Source organism: Drosophila grimshawi, unplaced genomic scaffold (assembly GCF_018153295.1).
Source record: "Drosophila grimshawi isolate 15287-2541.00 unplaced genomic scaffold, ASM1815329v1 contig_44, whole genome shotgun sequence".
Taxonomy (NCBI): Eukaryota; Metazoa; Arthropoda; class Insecta; order Diptera; family Drosophilidae; genus Drosophila; species Drosophila grimshawi.
The window spans coordinates 12,713,707-12,726,241 of NW_025063240.1; the positions used below are offsets into that span (position 1 = coordinate 12,713,707).

At 39.8% G+C, this 12,535-nt stretch overlaps 1 protein-coding gene across 1 annotated transcript; it reads right to left on the minus strand.

Annotated features, from left to right (window-relative positions):
• Positions 1–1,379: 1,379 nt before the first annotated feature.
• On the minus strand, positions 1,380–11,254 carry LOC6557691 (protein sprint). The gene is made up of 3 exons (XM_001984394.2): positions 10,846–11,254; positions 2,679–2,969; positions 1,380–2,490 (listed from the first exon to the last, which is right to left on the minus strand). The coding sequence occupies exons 1-3, from the start codon at positions 10,942–10,944 to the stop codon at positions 1,729–1,731; spliced, it is 1,152 nt and encodes a 383-aa protein (XP_001984430.1). The 5' UTR covers positions 10,945–11,254; the 3' UTR covers positions 1,380–1,728.
• Positions 11,255–12,535: the final 1,281 nt, after the last annotated feature.

Sequence of the window (12,535 nt, forward strand, 5' to 3'; positions counted from 1 at the left end):
TGGACATAAAGTAAATACTGTATCTAAATGCAGTTCATTAGTGTGCTAGCTTGTTCTGAATACTCGTTTGACTAGTTTTGGTCGTTAACTGATTTTTTTTTTTTCAATTTCGCAAACATTTGAGTTAGAATTATACGACTCAACAGTTGACCAAAATGCCAAAGCAAATATTTAATTATGGCAAATTTCAATAACGAGACATTAAACTGAAAGCCATATAATGTTTGCGATGCAAGCAGCTTTCAATTTGGACAATCTTTCAAATTTTCGTTTGGCTTATTTGTCCTCTGTATATTTATTGCAATAATCATAACTTTTTATTGCTATTTGAAATTATTGCATTCAATTAGATGAATTTATTAATGGTGATTGCCCAAGAAATGTTGTTAGTGATTTCGATTATTTATTATTTTATTGCAAATGTTTTAGTTTTTTATATTTATTTATGGTCGTTATCTTAATGGCATTTTCACGTTAATGGGCAGATGATTAATATCATTATTTGCAGATTAAATTTATTTATTTAATGACCTAACCCAGAATGGAAGATATGCATATTATTTTCAATGTATGCCAATTTGAAATATTTCCAATTAATTTAACAGATATTTTGAATTTTACTGAGCACACCAACACGGAAAATTCACTCTTACTAAAGCATATCTTTCGGCTGGACAGGGATTCTTCTTGTGAAATTGTGAATTTAATTTTTCATAGCATACTTATATGCGGAATTATTTAAATTTATTTATTTTCCAGAACACTTAATAGTATGCAATCTTTTAAAATCCTAGTGCTCTGGTAACTTACCAGTTTTGTGTGTAAGCAGCTGTCAAATGTTTTGTCAGAGAAGTCTGGCGAAGCCTCATACCAGTGGATGCCAGAGTTTATTCGGTAATGTGTGTTAACCCGACTATAGTCAAATACTCACTGTGAATTTAAAACCATTTACCATAAAATTTAAAAGTGCTCAAAGCTTCTATCTATTACTTTCTTTAATTCTATAATTGTCGTTTCGATATCAAAATACTTTAAAGTTTACATGTCTCAAGGAAATGTTGATATGACCATGTTGCTAGCGCTGTTAGCAACATGTTGCTAAGCGCGTTGAGTGAAGAACCGCACTTGAAAAATTAATGAGAGGCACTTGAAGCGCTAATCACATGTAAGTGAAGTACAATCAACCAGGTTTACCCTCCAGGACATACACACACACACACACACACACACACACAGATGCATACAAATGTTACTCAAGGGGCTGGGAATTTGCGCTGTGTTGGTTCTAAATGAATTGGGAGGCGGAACGAGGGGCAGGAACATGCTTATTGTTGGGGCGTGTTTTGCAGCTTGAATAAGGACAAACTGTTGAGGGTTGCATTTGCAGGATTGCATTGTTGAATTTTTATTGTATAACTCTCATCGTTTACTATACAATCGAAACTTAAGCATAAACACACAATTCAATACAATTAGTTTGGTTTCTTCTACAATTTACACAGGCTTATCAACTATAACTTATATGAGTATATGCCTCGGTCGGTCGAATCGATCGTAAACTATATCACAAGGCCTTGGCCAAAAGCATACATACATACATACATACATTCATACAAACATACATACATACATACATCAAACTTAGCATACTAATTTTTCACCTATCGTTCCCTTTGCAGTTCGATAAACCCGCTCGCTTCTTAAATACTAATCCACAACTCGAGCTATTCATGCCTCAAAGTTCTTGGCCTGCAGACTCTTGAGGATGCCCAGCAGTTGCAGTGATTCCAGTGGTTCAAAGTCATCGGCATAGCGCACGGCTGATGTCTTGGTCAAGTCGCGTTCCCTGGGCATGTCCAGCGTCAAGGGCAATTGTTCCGCCATCACCGAATGATGTGTGATTAGTGCCTTAAGCGTGCTAAACTGCTTCTTGGCACCCTTGAGGCTAAACATCTCGTTGCGGCTGCACTGCACTGCATACGATTTTACCTTGTGTTCCTGCCGCAGGCATAGTTCAAAGGTGCGTGGCGTGCTGCGACGCAACAGAAAGCTGCCGGGAGTCGCCTGCTGCAGATGCTCCTGCGCCGCCTTAGCAGTGATGCGTGGCTGATACCAGGCACAGTGCAACAGCTCCGGTTCCTCATCCTCATCGTCGGTGTTGATGCTGTAGCGTTGCTTTGTCGCTCGTTTCTTGGACGTACTGCGTCGCTTGGCGCTGCTGTTGCTGCTCTCGTTCAGCAGCTGGCAGCAGTCGGAGATGCCCGCATCCGAATCCTCCTCGTTCTGGTCGGGTAGCGCCTCCTCGCTGCAGCTGGAGTCACTATGCTGACTGCTCTGCCAGCAGTTCAGCGACAGCAGCGACTTTTGTGGCGACTTGTTGCTGGGAGCACGTTTGGGCGTGGCACTGCTGGAGCTGCAGCTGCAGTCCGCCAAGAGATCCTCCTCATCTTCCTCCGCGTCCGCATGATACGAGGAGTCCAGCAGATCTTGCTGTAATGGATTAATTGGTTTAAACTGGTTTTAATTTTGATTTATTGAATAATACTTTATTTAAGAATATTTATTTATTTTTAGTTAATAAATTGATGTTTTTTTACCGAAATTCTTAAACTTTTTTTTGTTATATTTTGAGACAACTTTTTCCTAGTCGCCTTGACTCTTGGTTTTAGTTTACTCACCTCATCATAGTCGCTGGTTGGCTCCTCGCATTGCAAGCGCTCCTTGTGCGAGGGTTGAGCGAACAGTTTCCGCTGCAGAAAACTCTTCATGCTGTCGTAGACTTTGTGTGTGCGACTCTGAGCGGGTTCATCAGCTGTTATTGCAGCTGCTGTCGTTGGTGGCTGCAACTTCAGCTTGCTGCTCCATTGTTGGCACTTACTGAAGGCCAAGTCAAGATTTGTGCCAGCATTCGAGCCTTTGTAATCGCCATATATATCCGAATAAGTCGGACAGTGGATGGCATTACGTAACTGTGCAGAAAAGAATAGAAGAAATGAAGCACTATGATTAGTTTTGGTCAAGTCGGTAAATTTGTCAAGCATTGTCTCAGTTAGCCACAATATGCTCTCCCTCTCGCTAGGACTTCTATATTCTGATACCTGTTAAAACAAAACCACTCTCCTATTTCATACGAAATGCGCTCGCTTATGTAAGAGCTCGAGACAAAAGGATCCCTTTTATACTGTTGGCCTGATAACACACACACATACACACACACACACACATACACACACACAATGCGCAGTTTTATTTCACAGTCAGTCGCATTGTGCTCTCGTTTTCTCTATTGTTGCCGACTGCTAAGTGTGCTAATGCCTTTGGGTCAGCGCTGCTGCTGCTGCTGCTGCTGTGATATCCCTGCTGTTATATCCGTGCTGTGATATCCTTGTAATGCGCTTGTTTCAGTTGTTCATTGTTATGTAATTTGCCTGTGTATTATTTGCTTTTCATTCGCCTGATAAAATATGCATACGTGATATCCCCTTAGGGCAGGTTCTTCATCTTGCCCTGCTTTTGTGTCATCTGGTCATTATCAAAATTGATTATTATTTGTTTTTACTTAAGTGCGCTTCTGCCTTAAAGGAATTTCAACAAGCAGTGCAATCAACTCATTTGACGAATCCTAAAGATTACTCCATATTGCAACACCCCACACACACTCCAACACCAACACACGCACACACCCCTTTTTTGGCACTTGGCGAACAATGCGAAATCATTCACCTATGCCAGAGTATTCAATATATGCTCAAAAAGTGCGTTCGAGTGTGCACAGCACTCAACGAGAGCATACAATGACACTTCAGCACGCACACACACATGCACACACACATGCACACACACACACACACTTACACATGCTCATATGAGTGGTAAAATAATGAGCATTCAATAGCATTGAACTGGGCAGGACAATAGCAAACCAGGTAGCTAAGAAGCATAGAAAAAAAAACCAAATGCGTTAAGCTAAATTGAATTTGATTGAATTCAACGTGGAATGAAAGGAATGAATGAAAGGCCTGGCTATAAGCGGGCATTTCTGATATACGATCATAAATATATACGCTTTTCTTCTAGCTTCCTGCTGGCAGTTTTCCAAGTTTCCAGTTTTCGTATAGGAAGTGAATTGCCACTACTAATTGCCAGCGTTTCCTGCCTTGCATCAATTTGCATGCTACAATTGAATTTCAGTTCGTGTATGTGTTGGGTGTTGAATGAAATTGAATCGGCCAGCGAGTTTGGGGGCCATTAATTGAAAGCCAAACAAGCGGTGGCCAACAACTGTTTGATGTCTTGGCCACGCACAGCACATAAATAAATCTGTTGAAAGCTGGCTGCCAAGTAAGCGGTGTGTAAGAAGCGTTAAAGTCTTGCCTTTTATCGGCTTAAATCAAACACAATACTCAATGGAAATGCATGGAAAACAGGCGTTTAATGCCTCTAACAAAAAAAAAAAATTAGAAAAAAAAAAACGAAAGAAAAACCAGAAAGAGAAAAAAAACTGAAATACATGATTTTTAATTTATGCAAGACAAGCAACAAAAAAAAAAATAATAAAAATTGATAATAGAGCAGAATAACAAGAACGCGGAGCCAGCATACAGTAGTGGCCAAAAGGTGTTTGGGCCCTTTTATTTTTTGTATTTCATAGTGTGCGTGCTAATGCAATAATGATGGGTTTGGATTGAGAAGCGTCTTAGATGATCCTGGCCTGCGGAAAGGTAACTCTAATTGATGATGAAGCAACGGGCCATTATTGTTGTTTGGGCCAGCGAGGTGTTAGCATATTTTCGTAATCAAATTGTATTACAATAAAACCGAAATTCAGGTAACAGAACCTTGATCTACCAGCTGACAACAACAATAACAACAAAAGGAGCCAAGCTACCCCGGGGCACCTTTTCTTCTCATGTGTACTGCTCTCCGACAAAAAAGAAAAGCAGTTGTTAGTTTTCCATTTATTGTGCATTTAGAGATGGAGCGTGGTGAGGGTTAGAAATTAGTTGAAGTGGACACGGCATGAGTTGATGAATTTATTGAAATGTTCAAAATGTTGCCTTTTGTGTACATTGAAGGTTCCTTCGAGAAACCCACTTGAAACCCGGCATATGCACAAATTTTCATGCTGGAAAATCAAACAGCTGCTGAAGTGGCTCAGTTTAGAACGCTTATAAAAACCAACCCCGATCTAAGCCAAAGCAATCCACACGCAATGCCAATCAGCGATTATTGCAAGAAAACCGCAAAACCAAACGGAACGAAAAGTAATCCATAAGTAAAACATATACACATATATATCTGTATCTGTATCGGTATCTGTGGTATGTCAGCTATGTACAGATACAGCTGTAAATTAGTAATATGCTACAAAACTTGGCTATTAGAATATTTGAATGGCATTTGGTTGCGCTTCGCTTTGAGCTAATTTGACAGTTTTATGCCACACCGAAAAGTTCAACACACACATAATACTAACACACACACACAGATACAGATACACACACACTGACAAAGATACACACGTGTCTGGGGGCTTTCAAAATGTCAGATAGATAGAACTGCGACTTGTTTATGACATTTTGGAACACGCGTCTATCAGCCCCGCTGTGCATTTGAAAATTTATGAACTCAGTTCTTCGGGGCTACTACTTAGTATATGTATATATATATATGTATGTATATTTATATATGTATATAAATATGTGTATGTGTGCCCTAAATATCATAAAATGATTTTAACATGTTTTTTTTCCTCGACTAATTTCGTTTTATGCTTTGAGGTAAAAATGTAAAATGTTTATAGTTTATAGTTTCTGGTTGGGTTAGCTTTTTGATATCTTGTGCTGCAATTAGCGTCGCATTCGCTGGAAAATCCTTTGTTTGGACACATGTGGCATGTGGCATTGTGTGTTCTTTATAGTTGGTTTTTTAACGCCGTTCAACACGTTATTTTGTTGGCTTTTTTTTCTTCTTGTTTTTATAGGTGTAAAAATGGGGTCATATCAAACGCTTTGGAATTGAGCCGTTTCATTCGTTGTTGGCTCTGTTATGGGAATTTAAAAACTGACATTTTGATGAGTTTATTAAATGCAAATTAAAATTGTTGAAATTTTAATTGTATTTTATGGGCATTTCTTATGTGGGCAGCAGGCATGGCATGGGAATAAAAATATATTCATGCATTTATGCTTGAAGAGATGATTCTTTGTTCGTACTCAAGTGGCAGATGTAGATATGTAAATGGTGCATTGAACTTGGGAAACTGTTGTGGAATCAACAACTTTTCTAGAGTAAGCAGTTAAAAAAAGTGTCTGAAAATATTTGTTTGTAAAAAGTTAGTTCTAGATTTGGAGTTAAGTAACTTTGTGCAGTTCAACTAGAAGTTGTTTAGCATTTAAGAAAATAAATAAAAAAAAAACTGTGTCTAGCCACTTTTGTTTTGTGGCCAATATGTTGTTTTCCTTTTCTCTAATGCACACAAATCCTTGTGGAAGCCATATATGAAACTCAAACAGCTCAACGGACGCGGCTCAGCCGCATGACGAGCTGATGATAACGATGATGTTGTCTGTTGTTGTCGTTGCAACTTGTTGTTGCTGTTGTTGCAAGTCTGACGTTGATAGCCAGACGAAAGTGAAGTAAAGCACAGCCCCCATCTAAACTATTTGTTGATTAGGAGCGGTGGCTTATTGCCGTTGAAAGCTTTTTTGCATATTTGCATTACATTTTTCTGGCGTGGCATGTGGCAATCACAACAACAACTAAAAGAGTGGGACAGCAAGAAAAAAAATAAAAGCGAAAATTTATATTGAGTCGAGCGTAAAAATAACAATGCAGACGGGCAGACGGCATGAAAATAAGTGAAATTGTTGTTTACTCAAAACGACGGGGCAGTCGCCAGTGAAGCAGTCAAAAGAGTAGTAGGAAGAGGAGGGGGGCAGTGTGGGGCAGACAGTAGGGGTAGGCCGGTGCAATATGGTGCATAAATAACAACAATGCATGCAATGCGCCGCCGCCAATGTGGCCGTCGCCAGCCATTTAATTATGCTCATCAATTTGCAGTTGCTGCTTCTGTTGCAGTTGGAGATGCCGTTGCCTTTGCCGTTGCCGTTGCCGTTGCAGTTGCATTTGCCCATAAATCTTAACGAGGCCTGCACTTCAGATCACATTGCTTTTGGTTTTATGATAATTTTCAAATTAAATGCACTTAAAAGCGCCGCAATTAATTTTAACTTTCCAAGCAGGCCTACTTAGAAAATCAAAATCCAAAAATTGTTGTACATAACTAGACATGTGTTTGTAGGCGAGCATGTTGAAAATTATTTATAAACCATATGTTTCCACATTAATCACTGCCCTTGAAAGACAGCAGCTAAGTATGCGAGTGCATTAAAATGCCTTTGAATTTAAATGCTCAGCTCATTGCTGCTAATCGTTGCACGAAGATATCTTCCAATGTTAAATTTAGAATAGAGCTCATCGAAAATTATGAGCACTGATGGCAGCCACTTAGGGCGAGTGTCGAAGCGTCTCCTTCAGACTACACATGAACGAGCAAAAAACAAGTTAGAATTATCTAGTCGAGAGAACTCGACTAGGAAATACCCCGAAGGCTTGCTGGAGGTTGTGTTTCCTCTTCGATCTCAGTGAAATTTTTAAAGTTGATGAATAATGTCATGTCAGGGTATATTATATACCAAATCGAGGGCTACTTTTTAATAATGTGTTTTTGTTGCTATAGTATGTCGATTTGTATCGATTAAATGAAATATGGTAAGGTCTCTTTAGTCTCTTAGATCGGCTTCTTCATACAGAGGAATTCACGAGCATGGCTAAATCGACACAGCTTTTGATGCTGATCAAAAATAAATGTATACTTTTTGAGGTCGGAAATGGGTCCTTCTGCCTGTTATACACTTTTGCTCAATTTCATTACGCCCTCTTTCCCATTTTTAATAGATTCAGTGTATACAGAAAATGAAACTGCATTACTTCCACTTAAAGTCAGAGCTCTTTGTCGTCTTTTGCGCTTTTTTTTCTCCTGTTTCGCTAACAAATGAAATTTTCTTTGGCCGAGATGATGAGGGAGAAAACGAGAAAAAGTGTTTATCTTTACTTAATTGTTTTAGATTTGAATCTGGCAATATGTTCGCAGGCGACATACATGTATGTTTGAGTTTTGGGTTCTCAGTTTGCTAACATTTTTGTATGACAACTTTATTACTTTTGTGTTTTATATGCATGTGTACAAGTGTGTATGTGTGTGTGTGTGTGTGTGTGTGTGTGTGCACTTTGTCTGCAATCTCTGTTGCCTTATCGTTTGACCCGCGATGCGCGTCGCCTTTTTTTCGCTTCAAGTGAAACTCGAACTAATTGAAAACCGTTTGTCAGCGACTGTAAACACAAATGCTCGCCGTCTCCGTCTGTCTCTCTATCTGTCTGTCAGCCTGTCTGTCCGTCTGCCTGCCTTTGACGTCGTGTTGCCAATAAATATTTTGTGTCTAGCATTTTTCGGGTCCGCTCGCTGATAACGGATGCAATGGCGACGACGGCATCGTCGTTGGCGGCATGGGGAAATCATGTCTTGAGGTGACGAACGATTTATGCCGAATAGGCGTGCCTATAAACGAAATAGCGGTTTTGTGCTTTTTGAAAAGATCTAAGGGATTTTCGTAATACGCTTAGGCGCTACAAGGGGGCTAGAAATAGACCCCCATTAGGTATTCAGTAGATGAAAAGGTATTAACTTGATTGTGGTATGTCTATGCAAGAGAGCAAGAATAGAGTAAAATTGCTGAAGATTTACAAACAAATTTTGAAACGTTTTTTATGCATTCGAGTAACAAATTTGTCAAATAAATAAGAACTCAGTCCAAAGAGTATATGTGCTTAAGTTTTAAATATCTTTTCAAAATACGATAACCAAAAAGAGTTGTCTCTAAGAAAGTAAGAAATTACTTCAAAACTCTGCAAAAAGTAAACGGAAATTCGTTGCCCTTATCTATAGTTTCCTTAGAATGTGTTATATTTATTGTTGTCGCGCAACAATCAAGCTGATCTGTTATATTGAAAAACTACTTGTCAAAGGGCTTCCAGTAAACTGAATTCCCGCAGTGCAAGTACGAAAAGCAGACACACCCAGAAACAGCAGCAGCAGAAGCAGCAGCAGCAGCAGCAAAACAATCCTTTTGGGAGGAGTTTCAAATGACACCTACTACAAAAATATTTTCATAGATCAAAAGAGAAAAAAAGAATAAAATTAAATGCGAGCCCACAACCACGCTGGCGAAAACAATGAGCATGAGATAAAGTGCCGTGACCAGGGACGGGTGTCAATTCCCGTGAAAAATGACAAGAGCAACAACAATAAATATGATGATGATGATGGAAATGTTGTTGATAAATGCACAGCATAGCGAAGAGGTGAGTGAGAGATAAAAGTACAAGATGGCAGAAGCCAAAACACAAACTGTCATTCAGTTTGAAATTACAAACTTCTTTTTATTTGTTTTGTCAAAGTCAAGCTGGAGATTAGAGAGTGTGTATAGGATTTGGTCAGCTACTTGCAGAGATTTAAGCTGGGAATTCAGGTAGCTGCGCGGGGCTTAATTAAGGCATTTGACTAATCAGCTTTGGCATCGTTTTTGTTGACGTAGGCGAGCCCATTTTATGGCTTGGCTCCAACAAACAACGGCACCCAGACGTCGCCATTTGGCTGATAATGGCTAGTTAGTGCTTATCGCAGATCAAACACCAACAAACAAACACCATATACAAATTACATATGTATATAAATATGCTCGAATGCATTTAGTCCAATCAATCACTATCTTTATGAGCCGCAACATATGTTTCTCTCTCTATCGATAGATGGGAAAGACTCGACGCATTTTCGCTGCGATATTTACGATTTGTCAAAATCTCTGCATTTCAGTTGCAGTTTGTGTGATTCCCTTGATTATGGCTTTGTTTGTTGGCTTAACGCTCTAGCCGGAGTTCAGTTTGATTTAGTTTTTATGCAAATCATATTTATTTGATTATATGTGATTTACTGTTGCGTCTGATTTACGCCGACAGTCGAGTTTATTATGTTTTGTTGTTGTTTTTGTTGCCTCTCCTATCTGTGACACTAAATCATTTTAATTGTTGTCGTTCGTGTTTTCTGAATTCTCGCTGCAGTCGCCCCAATCTGCCCCACCCCCCTTCCAGTTCCCCAACCTTAACCCTCCATGTGTTTTCATTTGAAATGTGAGGCTTTAAGTTTTGGGTGCGTGTTGTTTTTCGGTACGTGGGATTTGTGGCGATTACCGATGTGTGTCTGTGTGTGTTGTGGGTGGAATTTGTGATGTCTATTAACTCTGCACATGTCAAAAGAATATGAAGCGGGGACCAATTGTTATCTATACAAAAAGGTGTGCAAGTGTGTGAATATTTTGGGAAGCTCACTAGCCGATGGGAAATGGTGAAAAATATTGCAAGAGTTTGGGATTTTTAATTGATTTTGATTGTATATTGATGATGTTAATGTAAATTGTAAGATTTATATCAATAATATGTTTATTTCTTTATTTATTGTCTGTTGTTGTGGATGATCTTAAGCTGATTAAAGTCAAGTATCATATATCAGACATAATGGGACAATGATTGAATACTCTTCTTACACCAACAGATATTTAGGTATATATTCAATTATTATTATTAATATCCCAAAGCGTTTACCTATATCTACATTTTTTAACTTCATAATTATCTATAGAAAATATTTGTATTCCACTACAATAATCTCTTAAGAGCTCTACTCACATTTCATTTCAATCCTAACTCATATACCCATATTACACTTACCATCTTGGTCTTTTCGTGAGTATTTTCCTGCGTATCCTTTTTGCGTTTATTAACACTTTCCATGGCGCCAAAGCGATTGTATTGAAACAGACGACCCATTTTTCACGCTTCTTCTCTGTTTACAATTTCAATAAACAAAGTTGTTGAGTTCGTTGTTGTAGCTGCTGTTCTTGTGTTTTTCACAATATCGCGTCACTCGCACACAATATGCAAAAGTTTTTTGAGAGAAACACACGCCTGCTCGTTTTATCGTCAAACTTATTGCGTTCTTTCAAGTGTTCAATAACAACGAGACGAGTCGATGCGAGTCGGGTTGAATTGGAAATATTTGAAATTGAATGCCGGAATACCGGGAGCGTACTGGCTAGCTAGCGATCAGCGCGACGTGCGCAGAGGGAATGATGGGCCACAACTGAATGCATTCGAAGAAATACAACGGAAAATGAGCACGACTGAGAGAGCGCGCGACAGCAGCAGAGGCCGAGGCACGGACAGAGGCACAGGCAGAGGCACAGGCAGAGGCAGAGGCAGCGTCAAAGCAACAGCCAGCAATACCAAACAGCAAAAGCAACAACAGCAACAGCAAATACTCAGCTAGAAGGGAGGCAAAGCAGCAACAGCGGCAGAGATACAAATTTCATGTAAGGGCAACGGGCAACGGCGACGTCAATGCTCAACCGGCGTTGTTCATGCAACGCTGACGCTGACGCTGTTGCTGCCACAGCATTTACCGCTAGCTCACTTTGAGAGTATATCTGTGTGTGTGTGTGTGTGTGTTGTGCTCAAAACAGGAACAGCTAGAACTAAAGAAACACTCACACACACACACACACACACAAAGAACTCAAACGACGGGGCTGAAAAATAGGAAAGGAAAAACCACTCAACAAAAAGCGAAATGAGAAAAATTTTACTACGACGGTACATACTACACTTTAAAAAAAAAAAGTCGGAATAAAAAAAATCCAAAGTGAACTGACAAACTTCTGTTTTGGGCAGGCGAGAAATGAAATGAAATGAGAACTCGAGTGCTGCAAAAAGTCGGACTCCGATTCTGAATCTGATTCTGACTCCGAGTAACTGACGTACTGAAGGGTAGTTGCGAGCAGCCACGTCAACAAGTTGAGTGGGTGGTAGCTTCGGGAGAGGGGTGAGGAGGGAAGGGGAGTGGGTAGTTGTGGCTGTGGGTGTTATTCACTGACACTGCAAGTCGTCGCTTCGGCGGCTCATTCAACTTGGAATAGTGCGCATTTGTTGGAGTCGTCCGCGTTTCGCATTCGTTTGACCAAAAGCAGAGGCTGCACTGACTTTTCATTTTCAGCTGCAAGAGTTGCGACTATTGACGTCTGTTTACATGTCGCCAGCTGTCTCGCTCTTCATCATTATATCTATCTCTATCTCAATTGCTATCGCTGTTGCTTTCTGGCTCTGTGTGTGCTCCACTTTTTGAGCTTATTCATTTGCCTGCTGCACGTTTCATTTGCTCCTTTGCCTATTTGCTTAACGTACTCGCTTGTTGTTGTTGCTGTGCTACTTGTTGGTACCCCCTCTCTAACACCCCCTCCTCCCATATGCATCTCATCGTATTTCCTCTGCCGCCCACATGGAAACGCTGTATCATCGTATCTCCTTTTTTCCGTACTTCTTTTCGGAAACTTTTCTTTTATTTTTGTTATTTTTGTTTTTGTGC

Bases quoted from the DNA above. Each gene is read 5' to 3' on its own strand.
- LOC6557691 (XM_001984394.2), bottom strand. From the start codon at position 10,944: ATGGGTCGTCTGTTTCAATACAATCGCTTTGGCGCCATGGAAAGTGTT. The intron at 2,970-10,845 runs GTAAGTGTAATA...TTTTCTGCACAG, and splicing joins CTCACGAAAAGACCAAGATG to TTACGTAATGCCATCCACTG. The intron at 2,491-2,678 runs GTGAGTAAACTA...AATCCATTACAG, and splicing joins CAACCAGCGACTATGATGAG to CAAGATCTGCTGGACTCCTC.